This window comes from Puntigrus tetrazona, chromosome 20 (genome assembly GCF_018831695.1).
Source record: "Puntigrus tetrazona isolate hp1 chromosome 20, ASM1883169v1, whole genome shotgun sequence".
Classification (NCBI taxonomy): Eukaryota; Metazoa; Chordata; class Actinopteri; order Cypriniformes; family Cyprinidae; genus Puntigrus; species Puntigrus tetrazona.
Window position 1 is genome coordinate 27,453,841 of NC_056718.1, and position 21,733 is coordinate 27,475,573.

Consider the following 21,733-nt stretch of genomic DNA (forward strand, 5'->3'; position numbering starts at 1 on the left):
AATAAGATATTAATCATATTCTATAATAAAATATGATTTGTTGTTACTACTAAATATATATATATATATATATATATATATATATATATATATATATATATATATATATATATATGAAATTATTATTGGATCTCTTGCAATACTTTCAGAATATTTACTTATTGAAATGATTTTGTTTCTGTATTTTAAATATATATATTTTTATATGAACATATTTTATTATATATAAGTATATTTATTGAACAATGCTGACAATTCACCTTTGTATTGGAGGAATAAATTACAAAGATTTTATAATATAGAACAGTTATTAAAAAATGTAACTTTTTACAATATCACTGTTTTTTAAAATTTTTATTTTTTTTTAACTGCTTGTTTTTTTTTCTTTTACAATTTTGACTAACATAAAACCAAAGAGCAACAATTATATTATAAAATTATAAAGAAAACTGCTTAAAAAGGAAGCTGATCTTCCGCTACTGTTCTGTATGAACAAAACAGAACAGATATTGTATTACTTTCTACAGAGAAAGACAGCCACACATTATCTGTACACATCCAGTCAAAGTGAAGTTAACCAAATGCTTGTCTTCTGACATGCAAAAAAATCAAGGTCCGAAAGGTTTGGGATCTTCTCCTAAACATTTTTTTGCACCAACGAACGAACCTTTTGGACGCATAAACCATTTTAAGGTAGTAGAAAACAGATCCTTCTGTGCTTGCTGACTCTTTTGTGCTCATTATGTCAAGGTTAGCGCTCATGGCCAAGTTTGTCAGCATATACTCTCCTCAGTCCTTCATATTTCCTTCCTCTTAGATCGCAGTGAAACGACTCCTTACCAGCCGTCACACCGATTTCTTAGTTTTTCTGTGCTGCCAAACTTTTACACGCAAATAATATTTTTTCTTTCATTTTTACTTGGTTGTCTTGAAAATAACTTGTTGACCGCGGTGGGCATCATGCCGAGGATATAAAATGATTTCAGTATGATAAATACAAGAAATATTCAGATGGCCTTATGAACATTAGAGCATTAGAAAAATAAAATTATGAAATGATGTTTCAAAAAATGTGACATAATTTAATAAAGACCAGCCCCAGCACATAGAAGTGCCTGCAGTTGAAGAAACGTTCAAAATGGCTAACAAGCCGGGGTTAACGGGAACCTTGTGTTTTCCCCTCTCTCATCTGCCCTGTTCTCCAGATTTTTCCACGTCCTCTCTGTCTATCTCTTTCTGCCTTTCTCTCTCCCCGACGTCCTTCTCTCGGTCTGTTTTTGTTTTCCAAACAAGGTTCCCTTTACAGGAAATTGTGTATTCTGGAAGCATTCAGGAAGGCAGAGAGCAGGTTTCCTGTTGAAGCCATGGTCACAAAAAAAAAAAAAAAAAAGAGGGAGGAAGAGAGAGAAAGCGGGGTTGGGGGGGTTGGGTGAAAGGGGTTCAGTAATGTCCGAGCTGCTAAAGAAAAAGCAGGCACTTATTCCTCTCCCCTCCCCTCGCTCCTCTTCCCTCCCCTTTGCAAAAAAAGTTCTGACATTTCAAGCCTCCACTCAACACCAGAACAACGTGGAGCAAAAAACATAGATATATAGATAGACAGAGAACGGGAAGACTCTTCTCTTCTCGCGGGGGACAGAAGCTCTCACCTCACGGTCTGAACGAGGGGACGAGGGAGGAGAGACCCTGATGATGAAGTGACGTTGGGCGTGTACCGCTCCAGAATTCTTCACCCACACCAGCTCTTTGGTGGCTCGGTCAAGATGTGAGCGGATGATTTCTTTTGTTTAACGCCGTGGACTTCCTGATTTGGGGGTTTTTTTTTTTTTTCCCTCACTTTAACCACGTTTCCCACTTCCCATCCCATGCGTCGTGGGGCCAATGGTTGATTTGAAGGTGTATTTGCTCTGATCTGGATAAGTTACTGAAGCCTGATGAAGAACAAGGCTGCCAAGCTGAAGTCCAAAAGGAAAGGAACTGAAAATGCATTCGGCTGTGACTTGACTGAACATCTGCAGAATTCGGGACAAGACGGTAAATTCCTCTTTTCCACACTCACTCCTCCTCTTGCCATTCACATAACGGCTGCCCCTTCTTTCGAAGCCCCAGCAGTCATAATAAGTTTACTTTATTACGAACCGACACCAGAGCAGCGGCCTGGGCCTCTGCGTAAACATTAGCTACGTGTAATAAACCAACACCCATTTCCACGGCTGCTTGGGTGATGTGTCTATGGTTTTTTTGAGACAGAAGATACTTTATGTTACCAACTTTGGAGTCGTGTTACGTGTTACTTTAACTCTTGGGTGGCGTCTAATAAATCTCCACTCGGAAATAAATCTGTGCGCGATCTTAGCCTGACTTGTTACGTAGCGCTTTGATTTAGCAAATACTCATGAAGCCTTAAAAGAAAATCAAGAGCAAAGGAAATGTTCGGAGGAAGAGGAAGGGGGAAAAGAGGAGGAGAAAAAGCGAGGACTAGATTTTAAAGATATACTGTTCATAGTAAACGCAGACATACTGTTTATGAAATATCATCAAAAAAGTAAGTAGCTCATTGTAGGCGACAAAAAAGCAACAGGTCGTGATACATTGAGTGTATGAATTTTTTATGGATATTAACCTCATCCATACCCTAAGCCTTAATATTAGAAGATGTGTGTAATGTAGTTTAGGTTTGACAGATCCATGTGACTTAACCGAGTTTAGATCCTGTATCTCACATATTCATCATTGCAACTATATTTTTCAGAAAGCATTTGATTTATTTTCTGTGTTGACATAAAAGTATACTATTTTTAAACATCACCCAATACATTTTATTAATTGAAGAAAGCACTATTTAAACGATGACTATTATATTATTTTGTTATCGTGACAAATTAGGCCAATCAAACGATTTTCCTCCATTGCTTAAACATCTTGTGGACACACCTTTGTTTTAGTCACTGGCAACTGTTACACATTATATGAACATAAAATGGATTTATGCTTTTTGGATAGATGTAGATTAATGGAGCAACATCCGTTAATCCCGTTGTGTAATATCAAACTGTTTTTCTAAGTCAGAATACACTCTGAATAAATTCACCCCGCTGAAAGGCCTGCTTATTCCATGCATGCAGACGTTACAAACCAATATTGGCATGCGAAGACTGACGTTCAAAACATATAGTGCTTTCAGCAAGATACGACAGCTGTCAGCATCTTACTAAACTAAAGCACAATTGACCAATAACTGGAAAACAACTCTGCCGACAAGTCAAAAAAAGAGCTTTTCTCAGTCATCTTCGCCTCAGAGAACAATCATTCATTCATCCGTCCTGCTGGAGGTCTACACCGCGTCCTGAACACAATTTCTGAATAGCTAACGATCCGGGTTTTCCCTAAATCCCCCATTTTCTTCTACTTTCTTAAATGATTTTTTGCTTAAAAATGCTTTTGCTGAAGGATGTGCTGTGTGGTGTGTATGTGAGGATTTTCAGTCACTCAAGAGTGATCTCTCTGTAATTGCAGTTTATTGATTGATGATGAAAAGTACTTTATGAAAGTTCTTTTATATAAATCTCTATGACACATTTAGATGAGAGCTTTGTGCTTAGACTTCCTCAGATTCTGAATGGTTTGCTTGGCTCGGAGGTGCAGCTTTTTAATGTTTTGGTTAAACTTTATTTCATGTGTTCAGTGATTTACCAAAGAAAGATCTGGGTAGTATAAGTGAACTATATGGAGTAGGGTTAGGTTTAGGGGTAAGTTTAGGGTTAGCACCTAGTTATTGCCCAGTTATTGTAAACTCTATAATAATTACATAATATGCACATGCGCTACAGGACTGTAAACAAATTGCGCTACCAATATTTTTTCCTACAGTGAGAGGGTTATTTCATTAATTTAGTAGGAATACATTTTATATAGTGAAGCCCTTGTATTAGCCGTCTTTCTTTTTTTTTTTTTTTTTTTTTTGCAAATGGATTACAACTCAGTGGTTCCTGGTCATTTAGATTTGAGACTACTAATCTGTACTTGCGCACAAATACCAAGCAAAAGTTGTTATTATGTTGTTATTATGTTGTTATTACATGTTATTAGAGCAAAATTCTATTGACCATTTTCAATAAAATAGAGTTTAGTGCACATGCTCTGATATATGGTGCTCAAGTAGGCAAGATGAGTTCAAGTGGCTTGCATAATTCCTGATCCTGTATCCTCCCCCCTTTTTCCCATCATTTCCTATGTGTTGCTCAAGAGTTGTAGTCTAACCAAAAAAACAAAACCCAGCTACTAATTTGAAAATAATGGTAATAAAATAATAGTTCATAATAATAAAGATTAGTGAAATTTAAAGTGCCCCTATTTTGGATTTTTGAAATCTCCTGCAAATTTTTAATATGGAAAGTGCACTGTGTATAAAGTTATTGTATCTCAAAAGAAAGAATCTACTTATTGAAACGAATCGTTTTTTTAAAATGAATGACATCAACATGAAACATTAGCATGCTATGCACGAACAGACCTGGGAAAAGCTCACAAACACTGCTTTAAATGTAATCAACCAATCACAGGAGAGGTTTGGAAAAATTAATTGTTTAACAAATCATTTGGGAGTTTTACTCTGTTGTAAATATGAACCTTAGTATTACACTTACACACTCTTCCAACAAAGTTCCACACAAAACGGAACTCCCCAACCCTTTTAAAAAATGCCAACGTATCCTAAATGAATCTATTCAGTTAAAGGAACATTTCTCCCCCAAATTAAAATAATTTACTCACAAATATTTGTTTTCCTCCATTCAGCGAAAGTCAATAAAGTCTAACGTTTCAATATCCAAAAAGTACACAAGATAATCCACACAGCTCGGATGGTTTCTGAATCGATCAAATTACTTTGTCTGATCCACAGCCCAATATTTGATCATTCACTTGAAAATCATGATATGAAATGCACAACCCTACCAAAGGAACTACTGACATCAGCATGTTTGATCAGAGAAATAAGATGACTAGAAAATGGATAGACAGTATACCATATACAGTAAGGCCCTAAGCTCAAATAGTCAATTTTGCTTTGTTTCCTTGAGTTGTATGGAATTTAAATGAAGTGGTGGAAAGAAGCAATTTAAAGTCATAAGCATCATGGTCATCAATGTATATGCTGTTGTGAAATACTTTAACAACGGTGGCTAACAAAAATAATAAATAACAAAGAAACCTAAAGCTTAAAGATATCACTGCTGAAGGTATGGTAAGGAAGTGATGAAGTTGGGTGGGAACTTTCCAAAGGCCTTTTAGAATTAGAGGAAGTGTCATAAGTAATACCAGCTGCAAGGACTGGGTGTGTCAGGTTTCCTCTGAAACAAACAAACCATTTTTAACTTCCTGCCCTGGCCCACCTTCTCCACAATAAGCGGCCTGACAGGATAAAGGAAGGACGGTGTAATAGTACTGTAGTCTACATGAAACACTGTTGGGAGAACAGAAATGTACATACAGATTATTGAAAAGGTAAATGCACAAAAAATAAGATTTTAGTAAATAGGTTTCATATTTTGTAACAGTTGATGACTTTCTGTATGATGTGGAACTGTAAGAAATGGCAAAAAAAGAAGCTCACATTTTCTGCGTAGTTAAGCCTCTCTTTTGCTCCTGGGTACATAAAATTGATGTTTGCTTCAAAGTATATCTTTAGGATAAAATGAGTATGTTTTTATTATCCTTTTTTTCAGTTGTCATACAAAGACAGTCTTATATGTGTCTCTATAGAGTTTTTCAACTCAAACGAGTTTTTGTCTCAAACTGAGCTCAGATTCCGTAATCAGCAGTTACAGATTTCACTATGAATTCCAATTCATAGCTATATAGTCTATTCCTATGCCCACTGTAAATATAAGTCAGTCGCAACTGGATTTGTGAAATTTTGCACACAATTCAATTTTCAGAAAAAATACTTTTTCATTAAGGCCATCGAGCCTTCGCCGAAAATTGGGCCAGATCATTCGAAAAGTTATGGAACCGATGATGATACACCAAACTGTTCACGTTCAAAACATCGAATAAATATATCTCCTTACATTTGCTGTGAAAGTAAAGCAATACCAAACATAAACTACTTCAGCCAAACACTTCTCAGTCGTTTGTCAGATTGTTTGGTGAGTTTTCTGTGTAATGACGTAATATTGAATTATTATAGTTCATTTACACAAACAACAGATAGATATAATAAATTTAAAGTAGATAACACTAGGGTTAGAGGATCAAATAAATAATGAATTTAATAGAGCAGCTATTGGTAGTCAATTCAAATTAAATACATTTATAAAAAAAAAAAGAAAACTACAATTTAACAATGAAATTGAATGCACAAGTAAGTGCACTTATTTAGCTTAAGAGCATCTATTTAAGGAAATACACATCTAACTTTCACCTCTTTGGACTCTTTTGTTGTTGATTTTGTCTTGTGCCATGTGCTCTGTGTGCCCTACCTTCCATTCCTGTTAATTGTATCATTTTCTTCAGCTGTGTCTTGTTGATTTAGTCAATTGCTTTGTGTATTTATTCCCTGTGTGTTTTAGCTCCGTTTGTCCAATCTCGTCTATATTTTTATGTGGTTTATCTGCCTGTCTGCCTACCTGCCCGAGTTATTGTTCCTTTATATGTGTATGATTAAACTTGTTAACCTTATATTCTCGTTGTACTCCTTCATGCTAAACCACTCCGTGACAGAAGATTGGACCGTACAACAGAACATAAGTATAGCAGCGTATTTTTGCCTTTTGTTTTTTATTTTGAAATGTTTACCCCGTTCATTGACCTGACTGTCCTCATCCTCCGGCTTGGAGCAGGGGGATTGCTCTCTCGAGGAATATACGGAGACCTTCCTCATCTTCGCCAATGACTCCCGTTTCCCAGACAGTCCAGGAACAGTCCTCGAGAGAGCCTCGCCTCTGTTACATCGAGTGGGTGCTGGTTTCGTGTAACGCACCAATGACCATTCATCCCATGGACAACGACCCCACTCCCAATCCAGAGCCCATCCCACCATCTCCCCGCGTCGTGGAGCCCCAGCCTGAGCCCACCGATGGTGCAGTTGCGGAGTCTGGCATGACCACAGAACCATCGCCAAAGAGAGCGACAGAGCCGTGGAGCGCCACCGGACCCGAGCCGACTGCATCAGACCAGGTGCGTGAGCCGGCAACAGAGCTCGCCATGGTGGAGACATCCGAATGCAACGAGAGCACGGAGTGGAGCTCCGACCCATTGCACCACGGCTGAGGATGAGCTGATCATATATCTGGGGCTGCTGGATGATGTGGAGTTGGGCTTCGGCTTGACACCACCCATGTATCCTGAGTTCCTAGGCCCGTCCAGCCGTCCTGAATGCCTGCTGGTTCCGTCCAGCCGTCCTGAATGTCTGCCTCAAAAAGCCCCTAGAGACTGTTTCCCAAGAGCTCCCTCCAGTGCCCGCGCCACGGGCACTCCCTCCAGTGCCTGCGCCGTCGATGGATCCAAGTAGCCCCTGCACTCATCCTCACCTCACCATTTGGTGCTTGCCACGGGTCTGCCGGTCTCCATCGCCGTCTTGGGTGGAGGATCCCTTGCCTCATCGTCCGGCCTCCAAGTCCTAGACTCCACTTTGGCTCGTAGACTCTCCCTCCTCTCCACTGTGATCCATCAGGCCACCAGCTCCACAAGGCTCCATCGTCCCTCCAGCTCCGCCTTAGTCTGTCATCGACAATCCGTCGCCTCGCGATTCCACTCTTCCGGCTTCACCTCGTCCCTCCATCCCTCCGGCTCTGTCAGGCTCCTCCTTCCCTCCGGCTCTACATCAGTCCTCTGTCACTCTGGCTCCGCCGCATCCTTCTTGTCCCCCATCTCTGCATCAGTCGCCGAAGCCTGCGGTGTCGCCTAGGTCCTCCAGTGCCTCGGGGTCACCCTGGCGCTTCGGCTCTCCACCACCTGCTCCTCCACCGTCAGTCGGCCCCATGGAGTCGTTGGCTGTTGGCTGGGTTCAGGGTCCTCTTGATCTCCTCCTGCTCCGGACTCCTCCTGTCTCCTCCTTGGCTCCTCCCTCCATCTGTTCCTCCCTGGACTCTGTTTGCCGACCCCCTCCTGGGGGTCCGTCCTCCACAGGAACCTCCTCCCAAGTTCCCTTTTTGTTTTGTTTTTTCGGTGCGAGGACGCACTTTCCGGGAGGGGGGAGTAATGTCACGTCTTTGGACTCTTTTGTTGTTGATTTTGTCTTGTGCCATGTGCTCTGTGTGCCCTACCTTCCATTCCTGTTAATTGTATCATTTTCTTCAGCTGTGTCTTGTTAATTTAGTCAATTGCTTTGTGTATTTATTCCCTGTGTGTTTCAGCTCCGTTTGTCCGATCTTGTCTATATTTTTATGTGGTTTAGTTTATCTGCCTGTCTGCCTACCTGCCCGAGGTATTGTTCCTTTATATGTGTATGATTAAACTCGTTAACCTTATATTCTCGTCGAGTGCTCCTTCAAGCTAAACCACTCTGTGACACTAACCATGGACTGAGACTGTAGTAGGACCTGCACAATTTTGCGACGTATGTACGAATGTACGTATAGTTTTAGGAAGCAACAAAACATTTAACTATTTCTGTGATTGTGCTTTTGAGAAACACGTCTCATATTGTAGAGAAAACTAAGAATTTTTTGTTTCTGCATACTGAAGGAATGTCGCCAAATGGAATATGAATATCCATTCAAATTTGTATGAATTGGCTCAGTCTGAGGAAAAATGGCATGATTAGGCTTGCATCACGAGTCAAAATGTGCTGCTCCAGTTGGACTTTAAAATGGACATGAATTTCTTTTTATGTGAGCTGCTTCTGGGGAACACACACACATAAATATTTTGTCTGAGGAGATAAAAATTTAAGCAGTTATTTTAACGGTATTGTATTTTGGATCTCTTTTGTTTCATTTGAGTGAACTGCTCTTTTAATAAAAGAATCTTTATTGATGATTGACCGTTCATTAATTTTGCCATTCTTTTTTTTGTTTTTGTGTGTCTAGTTCCTTATGTTCTGAAGACGTGTGCAGAGTTCATAGAGAAACATGGGATTGTGGATGGAATCTACAGACTCTCAGGAATCACATCCAACATTCAAAAACTCAGGTGGGCTGATTTTTAGACTCATTATATCAAACATACAATAATGTTGCATGATGGGAAATATTTCCTATAATACCTGAACTTGTCTTGCTTGAATCATTTATGTCAGTCATGTCTTTGTAGCTAATGTGTATACTATGTGTGTGCATACAGACAAGAGTTTTGCTCTGAATCCTGTCCTGACCTCACTAAAGAAGTATATCTTCAGGATATACACTGCGTGGGCTCTTTATGTAAGCTGTACTTCAGAGAGCTCCCCAACCCTCTCCTCACCTATGAACTCTACAAGAAATTTACAGTAAGTTTGTAAGATAAATGTAACATCTATTTATCTAGTGACAATTGATATTTATGTGCATTTTTATGAATGTTATGTTATATCACGGTTATAAAGTTCTCACTGATTGCGTTACACGCTGTCACAATTTCATCAACATTTTGGTCATATAAATGTCAGCATTTGCACAAAATTGTATATTTTTGCTGTATGAGCCTGAGGTCTTTCCTTTAGTACTAATAATTGTAAACAAGTTTAAGATTAGCTCCATTTGAACCACTACAAACACAAACTTAAGATGGTTATTAGCTTCCAGATAATGTGCAGTGAGCACTGTGATCCATAGACATTCATAAAAAGTAAAAAAAATATTTTAACCATGGATCCAGAAAGTAACAAACCCCCATTTCTATTTTTGTCCAAAGCATGCGGTGTCGGTTAAAGAAGAGCAGGAGCAACTCCGAAACATCAGGAGTGTCATAAAAGAACTTCCTGTTTCACACTTGAGGTACAGCTGATATTACTGAGGTTGTTTTTCCCATGACATTCTATCTATCTATCTATACTCCCCAAAAACAGTGCTTTCATTCTCTTTGACAAACTAACAGATGTTAGACCACATGTTCATGTTGACCAGAAACTATGCTTCCAGCCACAGGTTGAGAGATCTAGTTCCAACCACACAACATATGCAGTTTGCAAATGATCATTGGAACTGTGTTTTCAGGAAAAATGATGGAAACTATGGAACTTCGCCACAGTTTATAGTGATGCTTTTGGGAAATGAACCCCTAAAACAGTCGTACACAAATTAGTCTGATCCAGTTCTGCAGGGGAAAATTATTACTGCGCAATGATTTACATTTCAGTATGTTAATCAGGAAGTCCCCTGATTACTGAAAAAAGACATTTTAACTACTTTATGGCGCTTGCTTGAAAGCTCTATTCATTGTAATTGCATAGGAAAGAGTGATCAGTACATTAGCCAGATTTTCTCCTGTTTTCCGAAGAAAAAAGTAAGTCTTTCAGATTTAGACTTTATAGTAAGGTGTTATATTATTTAACGCAAGCTAACAATGAATAATACTTCTACTGCATTTATTTATTTTAGTTAATGTTAGACGCCACATTTATTAAAACCATTTTCAGATCAAAATCTGTTAAAGTGTAAGTGTGAACTAACATGAAAAATAGCATTTTTATTAGCTATCATGAACAAGAGCTAACGAATGCTAATGTTTAGCTAATGTTACTCCATTTTGCAGGTGGAGTAACCTTTAATTTCTGGTGGAAATGGTTTTAATTTAATAATAAACAAACCTGAAATTAAGAAATGATGTGAATTCTATCTCTGTGTAGAACTCTGGAATACCTCACCAAACATTTGGCACGTTTAGCTACGCTCTGTCACCAAACCAACATGCATGCTCGCAATCTCGCCCTGGTGTGGGCTCCAAATCTACTTCGGTGAGTTCTGCAATGCTTTACTTTCATTTTATAAACTCTTCTCAAACACGATTTTAGTCATAGAATTTGTATTGTATGTCTACAGTAAGCTTGCAAAAGGTTAAATTAAATACAGTTTTGTAGTTTTTATATTCATGCTATTATTATGCTGATTATTAATCACAAATGGAATATTTTCCTTAAAGGCGTTTATGCTACATTGTACAATTCCTGACAAAAATGAATTATTTTATCTACCACCGTAAACCATTAATCTAAGTGCTCTCTTTTTGTTTTGGTATAGCTCCAAGGAGGTAGAAGTGCCCTCCTGCAATGGTGATATAGCATTTCTGGAGGTGCGGGTCCAGCAGTCAGTTGTGGAGTTCATTCTCAACCACACTGAGCAAATCTTCAACCAGGATGTTCAGCCATCCAAGTCCAGAGAAGGTAACTGGAGCAATGTAGTCACAGTAAACACGAACGGTGCACTGTATCTCTAAATAAACTCAGCGGCTGGTAAAGATGCCAGATCTTCTTAGTTTAGCCATAAAAAACTTTATTGAAAAATGTAAGTCTATCATTTTTGAATGACAAGGGAAATCGTAGTAAGAGGAGTTTTCATTTTTAATGTACACCATCTGGGCATATTCTGTAACCACGCTGTAATTGGAAATTAAAGATCATTAAGGTGAATTAGCATACAGTTGAGCAGAGTGAAGCTTATGATCAGAGGAAAGCCGTCCAATCTTACACAGCTTGATGTGTGTTTGGTTTAGCCCAGCCTCCTAAAGCTCCTGCATTAGGCCCTGCTTTAATACTCATGTTGCTATTTAGAAATCTGCCCCGGATTGGGATAACCAGAAACGAAGTATGCGATATTATCATGAAAGCAAGTCAAATTTCTGAACTGCTACACTATACAATTTTCTTCTGGGACTTTGCATACATGAATAATAACTTGAAAATGAGTTTGACTGCGCTATTCGTGACAGCTGTGTTGATAAAGTCAGGAAATGGGTCTTAGAATTGGAGAAGGGTGTATACAATAGCATGAGATCTGTAGCCAAAAATGTAACAACAAAACAATAGGCAAGACATACAAAAAAAGCAAACAGCTAATGTCCGCACACATGCACACTTGTTGATCACAGTGTGAGCTTCAGTACATTTCTTCCCAATGTGTTTTAAAAACAACTGAATAGATAACCGTTTTATGACTAATTAATGCTGAAACTATAAAAGCCTGTTTTTTAATAAAACTGAAAAATACAAATATTCACAAATTAGAACTAAAGTTTACGTTGAAGCACTAAAATGTCAAATTGTAAATAAAATAAAACTTAAACTGTCAACTACAAACCCAATTCAAATAAATTTGGGATATTTTTGTAAGAAATACAAAAATATCCCTTTTCTTTTTTTTTCTGGTAAAGTTAAATACAAACTAACACCGCTTTGTAGTAAAACTACAATAACAATTACAAAAGTTAGAGTCAAAACAAAAGTGAGATTATAGAACAATAGGAAGGTTTTAGAATTTTCACATTAAACTGTTTTGAATGCGGTGGATTGGTAATAGTTGAGGGTGTCATGATTGGGTAATAAATAAATAATCCTCCAAAGCATCCACCAAAATCTCAGCCTTTGCAAGCAAGGAAGCGAGATGGTTTGTGGCTTACCACTTTGTGCCAAACCTAATGAGAACCATTGAAAAATATTTCTCAACGCAAGATTGCAGTGGATTGAGGTCTTTCAGCATCTACCGTACCGTAGGGAATCTGACATAATCTCAGTCCATATAGGGAAAGGCAGGAAACCTCTGCAGAATGTGCGTAACCTTCAAACCTCAGATGGTGCATGAAAAACCATCATGTTACTGTGTTAAATATAGCCATGTGGGCTCAAGAGTATTTCAAAAAACCATTGCCTCTTGACACAGTCCATCGTTGCATCAAAAAATGCAACCGTAATTTCTGTTAGGGATGGAGAAAGCCGTACATCAATTTTCTCCGGAGAAGCTGTCAAGTTCTCTGGACCCAGGCTCATCTTAGATGGTCTGAAAGCCAGTGGAAATGTGTGCTGTGGTCAGACGAGTTCACATTTCAGTGTGTAAAGACATTGTGTTCTACATGTCAAAGACGGGGACCATTCAGACTTTTATCAGGTGCAAGCAAACAACTGTCATAGTAGCCCCAGAACAGTAGTGTCCACAGCACGGGTGACTTTCTAATGCGAAGGTACCATTGGAACAGGAAAATATTGGGACTGTACAGAAACATATGCCGCCATCAAAATGACATCCATAGATATTACAGCAAGACAATGCAAAGCTTTATTCTGCGCATGTAACAACAGAGCGGCTTTGCGAAAGTGAATGCACTTGATCTGCTTGGTCTGCTGTTGAAAATACATGGTAAGTCATAAAAAGGAGAATCAGACAATGATGAATAACCACAGGATGTTGAGCAGCTGAAATCTTGTATCAAATGAATTGGGCAAATATTCCACTTGAAAATTAACAGTTCAAAAGTGATTTAAAAAATGTAAGTGATGTAACGTGCACTCCTTTTGGAGTGTGCTGTAGCCATTGCACTATACAAAATGTCTCAACTTTTCTGGAAATGAGGTTGTAAAACATATAAAAATAATAGTAATACAAAAAAGTATTACAAACAAATACACAACAACATCACTGGAAGTCTAATTAAAAAAAAAAAAAAAAAAAATCCAAAAATATCTTTGATTAATCATTTGACAGCACTAATATGAAGTATATGAATAATACTAAAATAGCACTGAATGAATGCATTAAAAACATGTGCAGTTCAATCATTTATATATAAAGAGTTCAAATGCGAAAGCCTTTTATTTATTTTTTTATATATTTTTACAGGCTACTATGTGTAGGTTCAGTAACTGCACTTTAACGCCAATGAGTGATTATTTTCATTTGACATTAAAGTGAAATAACTGAACGTAAACATAGGAGCCTGAAAATGTCAAACACTACTTTAAGGCTTTAGCATCTGAACTCTTCGTATACTGACAGAATAAGGTTTTGGCCTCCTTTAGTGATGCAATGTATGTTACTCTCAAGACATGCTATATCTGACTAGTTGTTATGGTTTTGTAGGCCCTAGCATGGCCTGTGGGGAGAAGTATGCCACCTTGCCTGCCAGCACGCAGTGTGGCCCCATGAAGCTCATGAGTCTCGAAGAGGCTCAGGCCCGCTCTCTCAGTCCCAACCATCCAGCAATGAGAGAGAGGCAAAGAGAGAACAGCCTTCCAGATACAAGCACTGCTGCAATGTATCATACAGTGATAGATCTGTCTGACAGCAGGTGTGATTTATGCAAGCTTCTAAAAAATATATATATATATATTTTTACATTTCAACATTTTAATTACATGCAATAACCTTCTCACCATACAGAAGAAAATTCTCAGGAAAATCTAAGAAGTGGAAGTCCATCTTCAGTCTTGGGCGATCTGTAATTGACTCTAAAGGGAAACTGAGTCGCAATGGGAGTGTGTTTATGAGAGCCCAAAATCCCTCAGGTAAGACCGAGACACCTCATCAAACAGAGCTACAATAACAGCACAACGCTGCTCTTGATGTCTTGAAGAAAGCCATACAGATGGCCAAAACATCATGTAGTTCACACCCTATTTTCACCTAATTTTACTTGTTGCTAAAACAGAAAACATGATGAATATTTTAAAAAGGCATCACCATGATGACCAATTACAGTAAGTTAAAAGTGGAAAAATACAGTTGCTAAATTGATTAAATATGGTATTATTTAAAATAAATCTTTTTCTACTGTGTATGAATGTTTCAGTGTTAAGAAAAAAAAAATTTACGCCCAAAGTATCTTTTTTCAGTGCGGAGTAAAGAAGAATTACAAGTGTGCCAAGTTTTATGTTTTTTTTTTTGGTTTTTTTCAAAAACAGAAAAACCTGCTATAAGGCCATCCAAAAGCATGGACTCTCTCTGTTCCTTTCAGGCAGCAGGTGGGGCTAGATCTCCATATCTACAGTATACTTACTTCACTATCGTTTTGTAGTTGGAGCTTTTTCTATCTTTCTATCTTTTTCTGTTTTTTCTAAAAAGATTTTAAGCAAATTTAATAAATGATAAATACTGCATATATATTTAAAGATACATTACATATTACTAAAACAACAAATCTATATATATATAAATATATAGAATCAAATTATATGATGTTATTCTGCGTTTTGCAAAGTTTAATGCTTGATATGATTAATTCTACAAATAAATGGTTTAATATTGTGTTATGCCAACACATTCATAAATTTTTATCTTCTAAGATTTAAAATACGTTTTTGGAGCCGCTGTAATTTTTTTCATTCCCATTCAGATGAGGACAAAGCACCAACAGAAGGAAGCAATGGCATCTTTGTCCCAGTTCTAAAATCCCGAACCCTGGGCTCGGATATCGACTACAATCTAAACAAGAAGGATCAAAAATGGGACTTAGATCCTCATACCGCGTCAGGAGGATCCCTGAATGAGAAAACAGAAGGAGCATCCAATGCCTCCTCTTCGTCACCTTCATCTTCATCCCCACTGCAGAAAACTCTTCCAGAACAGCTGAAAGTGTTCAAAGGTGATGACCGCAGCGGCTGCCAGCCCACATCCCCCAAAAACCGTCGGATGCTGTATTCTGGATCTGCCGGTAACGGATCCAGACCGTCTTTTCCAGGCAGTCTGTTTCCGCTGGAGTCATCGCCTCGCCACCAGCGGAAGGCCCTCAACATTTCTGAACCCTTCGCGGTGTCTGTACCTCTGCGTGTGTCTGCGGTTATTAACTCTAACAGCACCCCCTGCAGGGCACCAGGGAAAGAGCGGGACAGGGGTTTGGGGGGACTCTTTAAGCCCACTAAGGAGGCTGGACCTCTGGAGCCAAAGCGCAGTGAAAGCATTGGCACTGCTGGATTGCGAGCCCCCGGCAGTGGTGGAAGTGTAAACTTTACGTTCAAAGACTGGGAGACAGGACTAGCAGGTCACACCAGCAGCACGGGGTACAGAGAGAGCCCGCTCAGTGACAGCAGTGGAGGCAGCGGATGCAGTATCTATAGCAACAGCAGCTCTTTCCCCGTGGAAAATGAGGATCAGACTGGGGAAAGAGATACTACAAACACGCTCACTATGGGGACAACAAAGAGTATGACGATTGCTGTGTGTGTGTGTGCGCGCGTGTGTGAATATTTTCATTTAGTGAAAATTATTCCAAATCTTTTTCTTAATCACTGACATACTCTTTCATTATCATATATTATCAGATTTACAGAGTAGTCACATGAAGTAGAAAATAATTTAGATCAGATCTGCATTTGCAAGTTGACTAATTAAATGTCAATGATATGTTTGAAAAAAACAAACGTAATCACTGACATACTCTTTAATTATCATATATTACCACATTTACTGAGCAATCACACAGAGTAGAAAATAATTAAAACTACATTTTTAAAAGGTGTAAGGCAAAAAACAAAATACCACGGTGCTTTAAAACATTGGTTGTTTTAAATCAACCATTGTGTGTTTGAGCAGGGACTAGATTTTATGGTAATGGCAGATGGGGGAAGTGTTTGGAAATCACATTATTTTTGCAATTATGTCTTGTGTTGCTACTGCCGCAGAAATCACATACTGCACCTTTAATTCTACTACCCTAACTGATGATATTATATTGATTTCTCTGAATCCTCTCAGGCAAGGATGCAGAAGTTAGAGAGCTGATAGCCAGTGTGAAGAATTTTGAACCTCATATGTCATCTGAGACCAAAGAAACTGGGGAAGAACTGGAAACTACATCAACGCAACAAGATATGACAAAATTGGATAAACTGGTATAATTTTTTTCTTTTAGAAAACACATGAAATTGTACCCCTATATTTTTAAGACTGAAATGCTATATATTACTATTTCATATTTTATCTTGGAACATAATAATAGTACAGTGATTATATGTACAGAATTGGTCCAAGGTCAGGCTTGGAAAATAGAGATTTTTCTAAAAAAAAAAAAAAAAAACAGTGCTGTATAACTGTATCAAAGGTACACATTTCTAGTATTTATGCATTTATTTACCATATTACATTTACATAAAGTTTCTGAATTTTAAATAATATAATTTCAAAGGGTTAAATTGACCTATTGAGATTTTGCATACATCTATATTGTAAATACATATTTCTTTAAATTCATAACACTTTAATGTTAAACAATATTTTATTTTATTTTGAAACCTTTTTTATTTTTTGGTAAAGTGCAAAAAGTTGATACCAATTTCAAAAATAAGGATTCTTTAGTTTAATTATACATTGATCCAAAAATTATCATAACATCTTAGTTAATCATTTAGTATAGTTTCGTTCTGACAAAACATCCCTCACATCTGACATGTGTTGGTAGTGACAGTAATGCTTTGATTGTAACCACACAGCAGAATTTTCACTCACATACTAAAATACCAAAAACAAAAAGCTTAACTGTACTAAAATCTTGTTTCTTTCACCCAGATATGAGGATTATGTGTTTACTTTTGTCACTACCAACAAGTAGTAGCGACAATTGTAGATACTTTTGAACCTAGCTTAAAGATGCTAATCAGCACATGGTTAGCTAACTCAGTTCTGAACAGTGGTACACATATAAAAACTAAATGTTACAGAATAACTCCTAAAAAGTGATCATAAATGTATTGTAAATGTATTGGTTTTGTTAAAATAAGTCTTGGCAAATTGTCTAAAACATACACTGTTTCATACTTTACAAAGAAAATATAACTGTTTTTTAAAATACCAGTGGATATATATTTTTCCAAAATAATTTTTATACGTTTAAATTTAGGGGTTAGGACTTAATATAACATATATTCAATTCCAGATTCACTCCTAGTAGGAATAAAGCCAGAATTTCTAAAACTACTTAAACTACAGACTTAGAAAAAACAGACATAATTTTGACCTTGGTAATATTATTGGAACAAATCATACCCCACTTTTTTCTCATTTTGATTGTTTCTTCGTGTTTCACAGGAACTAATCAAAAAGGTGCCATCATCTGGCACGCATGAAAACGTTTCAATCACTGAGGCTAAAACAAATGTGCCAGGTGAACAGGTGAAGCCCAGCTTCACCAAGATTACTGGAAATGAGGACACTTGCAAGCTAAGTGCCCAAGCACAGAGAAGAAGTAGTTTGCCTACCAACACTGTAACATCAAAGGGACTCTTTATAGACCTTACCAAAAATGTAACGTTTGATCATTCTGGTGCTACTACATTTAATTCTGTCATGAAGCATTTCCCTGAAAGATTGTTGTCATGTGATGGTGGCTGGAATTACTTGGATAATGATGCTGACAGGACAGACCATAAGAGCTTAGAGTTGCAAACCACAATAACAACCAATCTAGAACTTTCCCCATTTCTACACCTAAAGGAAACAGATATTCTCCAAGATTCAGAGCCATGCAGTGAAGAGGATCTAAGAACAGATCTTAGTAAGAAAGACAACACTTCCAAAGGTGACTTGTCAGACAGTTCAAGCAGCTATGCAAAATCAGACATTCTCACATCTCTTAAGTCTGACACAGAAGAACCATTAGTATCAAAGGACATTTGTCATAAAGAAAATAAGGAGGTTAATGATAAACCTCAGAAACTTGACTTAGCAGGAAGAATCAAGGGAAGTTTGGAAAGACTCTCGACTTGTCTGAATGAACATCACCACACACTGGAAAGTTTTTATCAAGATGATGCAGACGCATGGGGGAGTCATTTGGGTGGTTTGGATCAGGTTGAACCATGGGAAGACTTTTGTTCTGCCAAACAGTGGGTAACCAGCCCACTGCACTCACCAAAACTTGAGGATCACATACCTACACCAAGAGAGACCACGCCATGTGAAGCAATTCACAGCCAAGTTCTTGACAATCCAAAAGTGGATGACTTGCCCAAAACCAAAAAGGCTGAAGCTAAAGAACCAGCTGCGCTTAATGACATTACATCATCTCAAACAGAGGTTGCTGTGACAGTTGCCTGTAAACTAGGAAACTCTGACTTACCAACAGGAAACAAAAATGCAAGCTCAGATGTAGCTTGTTTTGCACAGATAACAGAACATTTTGACAGTGATAACCTCAAATGGATAGGAGGCAAAGATGACAGCGAACTGGAGATTCCACACATTAAGGTATTGAAGAAATTCGCCAATCCAGATGAGACTACTGGACAGCAAAACATGAGCAAAGTTAAACAGAAACGCTCTTCTCCATCTCAGAGGTTTTATCGACAAACATCCCAGGAGTCCTGCATTGTGGAGAGAAGTCGTGAAAACATTAAACCCAAACTCAGGCCATGCTCCCTTAACCTTGATATAGGACACCAAGGTGTCAGAGACATTTCATATAGTCAGTATCTGAAAAGTGCAAAGCACTCAACTGCACAGGAATGGTTGACACCTGAAGCGAAGCATGGTAGCACATCTCTAGAGTTGGAGCTATTCCTCAGTGGCTCCAAGGCCCCTGTGCGGCGCAACTCGGCACCCGTTAGCGTGTCATCAGTTCGTACTGCATTCATGATCAAAACTTGCAAAGCTAAAGCAGTTCCTGTTATTCCACCAAAAATCCAATATAGCCATATACCTCATGCTTTACCTGAGGGGAGCACTGATCAAGTAAGTAAAAATACATCTGAAAAGAAACCTGCTAAGAGCAAATTGGGAAAAGCAGATTCTGCACTTCCCCTCCAGAGAGTCCACAGGGAGGGTCTGCCAAGCAGTGAACCACCATCAGCGGCCCAAAGACCGATTCCCGTGAGCAGTGCAACATGCAATGAGAATTACAAACCAACCTACATTCCAGAGCTTCCAGTGTTGAGAAGGAAGCGATCTGCAAATGGGGACACATTTATGGATCGTCCTAGGCCTGAACGCTCATCACTTCTTCAGAGATCGTCCTTTCGAAATCGCCCAAGACCTCAAAGTCTCATCCTCTTCAGCCCTCCATTTCCAATCATGGACTATCCTCCAGTAGGCGATGATGGTAAACTAGTCCTATCTCCTATTAAAGCTGAAGTGTCACCATTGGACGGCTATTCAAATGAACTAGCGGAAAACCTCAAAACTACCGAGGGGTAACCTTGCGTAATAAAATGACTTTGCCGAAGAGTGGACAAAGGCTTGAGACCTCAACCAGTTGCTTTTACCAGCCACAACGGAGGTCCATGATATTCGATAACAGAAGTAACAGGCAAATTGAATGAGATAAGACTGATCTATTACTGGCCATCATGCAATAACTAGCAAACTTCTTGCTTATTAATTGTGACCAAGTGTCAGTATACCTAGAAACACACAATGATGCTTGGAAATCAAGGTGCCATTAATCCTGATAATAGATTTGTAAGTATTAAGCTTTGTGTAAAATGCTGCTGCTAAGGGTTCTATATCAGAGATGTTTCTATATTTGCCAGGAAAACTGAAACATGCCTTAGGATAAACCTAGGAAACTCAGCAGGCTTCTGCTGTCTATGCAAATACAGAGTGTACAAGCATGTCTCAGTTTAAATTGACTTCATTCCCTTCATGTGGAACTCAACGTTTTAGCGTCTGTTATTACTTTATAGGTTGCTTACAATTGGAGTGATTCATAAATGATCTACAAATCTGCACAATAAGAAAAAAAAGCAGTTTAAAAAAAAATGACAAAAAAAACAAAAACATTTATTTATTCCATAGTGTTTTGTTGTCATACAAATCTGTACTTCCGTGAGTCCATAAAGAGTAAAAATCAATTTGTACAAATGTTTAGAGTAAAAGTCCAGTGGTTTGATAATAGTTTAAAGGTCAATGTTCTTGAATAATTCAAATATTGTTTCAAGCTGTGTTCTCTCTTCTGTAGATACATTTTTATAGCCTATATTTTAAAATCTCTTGTACTTGGTTAACAGAAATGTATGAAAAAAAGAAACCAAGTTCTCAAAAAAAGAGATTAAAAAATTTCCATATTTTATATAAACCATAAAGCAGAACTTTTGAGAATGTATTTTGAAGAAAGGCAGAGACGATGATGAAAGATCATGATGATGATGTTGTCAGTTGTGTAATCAGACACACTAACATTGTAATATGTTCTTTTTGTATTCAATCAAATTGGATTTATTGTATGTATACTTTTCTAAACAAAAATAATAAAAGTATTTCACATGTAATGCGCACGCTGTTATATACACTTAAGGATTTCAAACGACACATGAAGTTATTTCAGCACAGAATTGTTTAAAATTATGATGTCATTCATAATGAATATTAATTTTTTATGTAATATAGGTAAGAATAAAGTAGTTCCTATGTGTACATGGTAAGTTGTGCCACTTACAGTTGTCTAATACTCAAATATAAATAATAAAAAAATAAATAAATATAACATCATCTGTAATATAAGTTTACAGAAATGCATAACTATATAAAATGTATATAACTAGTATATAAGTAAAGTGGTCCAGGGACCAAACTTGCCTCGTGTTGTAGCTGTGCCATGTCAAAGGTAAGCTGAGTCACTGGGGAATATAGAACAATTCACATTTGAAATTAAACAGTGGACATGTCTATGGGAACAAGAAGCATGTTCATGTTATGCTGCAGAACAATATTCACATTTTAATAAACTAGCTAGGAAATAATAGTGAAACAATTTTTAACATTTAATAGTATTTGCTGTAGTTACAGCATGTCCCACAGCTGCAGGTGATACTCATTTATTACTAGATAAGCCAATGACACACTTTTACCCCAAAGCTAAATAAAAAAAATATTATATATACCGAATATGTTGTGCAATAACA

At 37.7% G+C, this 21,733-nt stretch overlaps 1 protein-coding gene across 1 annotated transcript; it reads left to right on the top strand.

The window, feature by feature from the left end:
- The first annotated feature begins 1,457 nt into the window (after nt 1-1,457).
- arhgap31 (Rho GTPase activating protein 31) lies at nt 1,458-21,100 on the top strand. Its single transcript, XM_043219352.1, is given in 13 exon segments — nt 1,458-2,031; nt 9,030-9,132; nt 9,283-9,427; nt 9,832-9,914; nt 10,766-10,873; nt 11,157-11,299; nt 13,986-14,193; nt 14,286-14,410; nt 14,807-14,866; nt 15,238-16,044; nt 16,596-16,732; nt 17,925-20,016; nt 20,019-21,100. Coding segments are annotated over 13 exon segments (4,245 nt in total). The 5' UTR covers nt 1,458-1,931; the 3' UTR covers nt 20,153-21,100.
- The last annotated feature ends 633 nt before the right edge of the window (nt 21,101-21,733 follow it).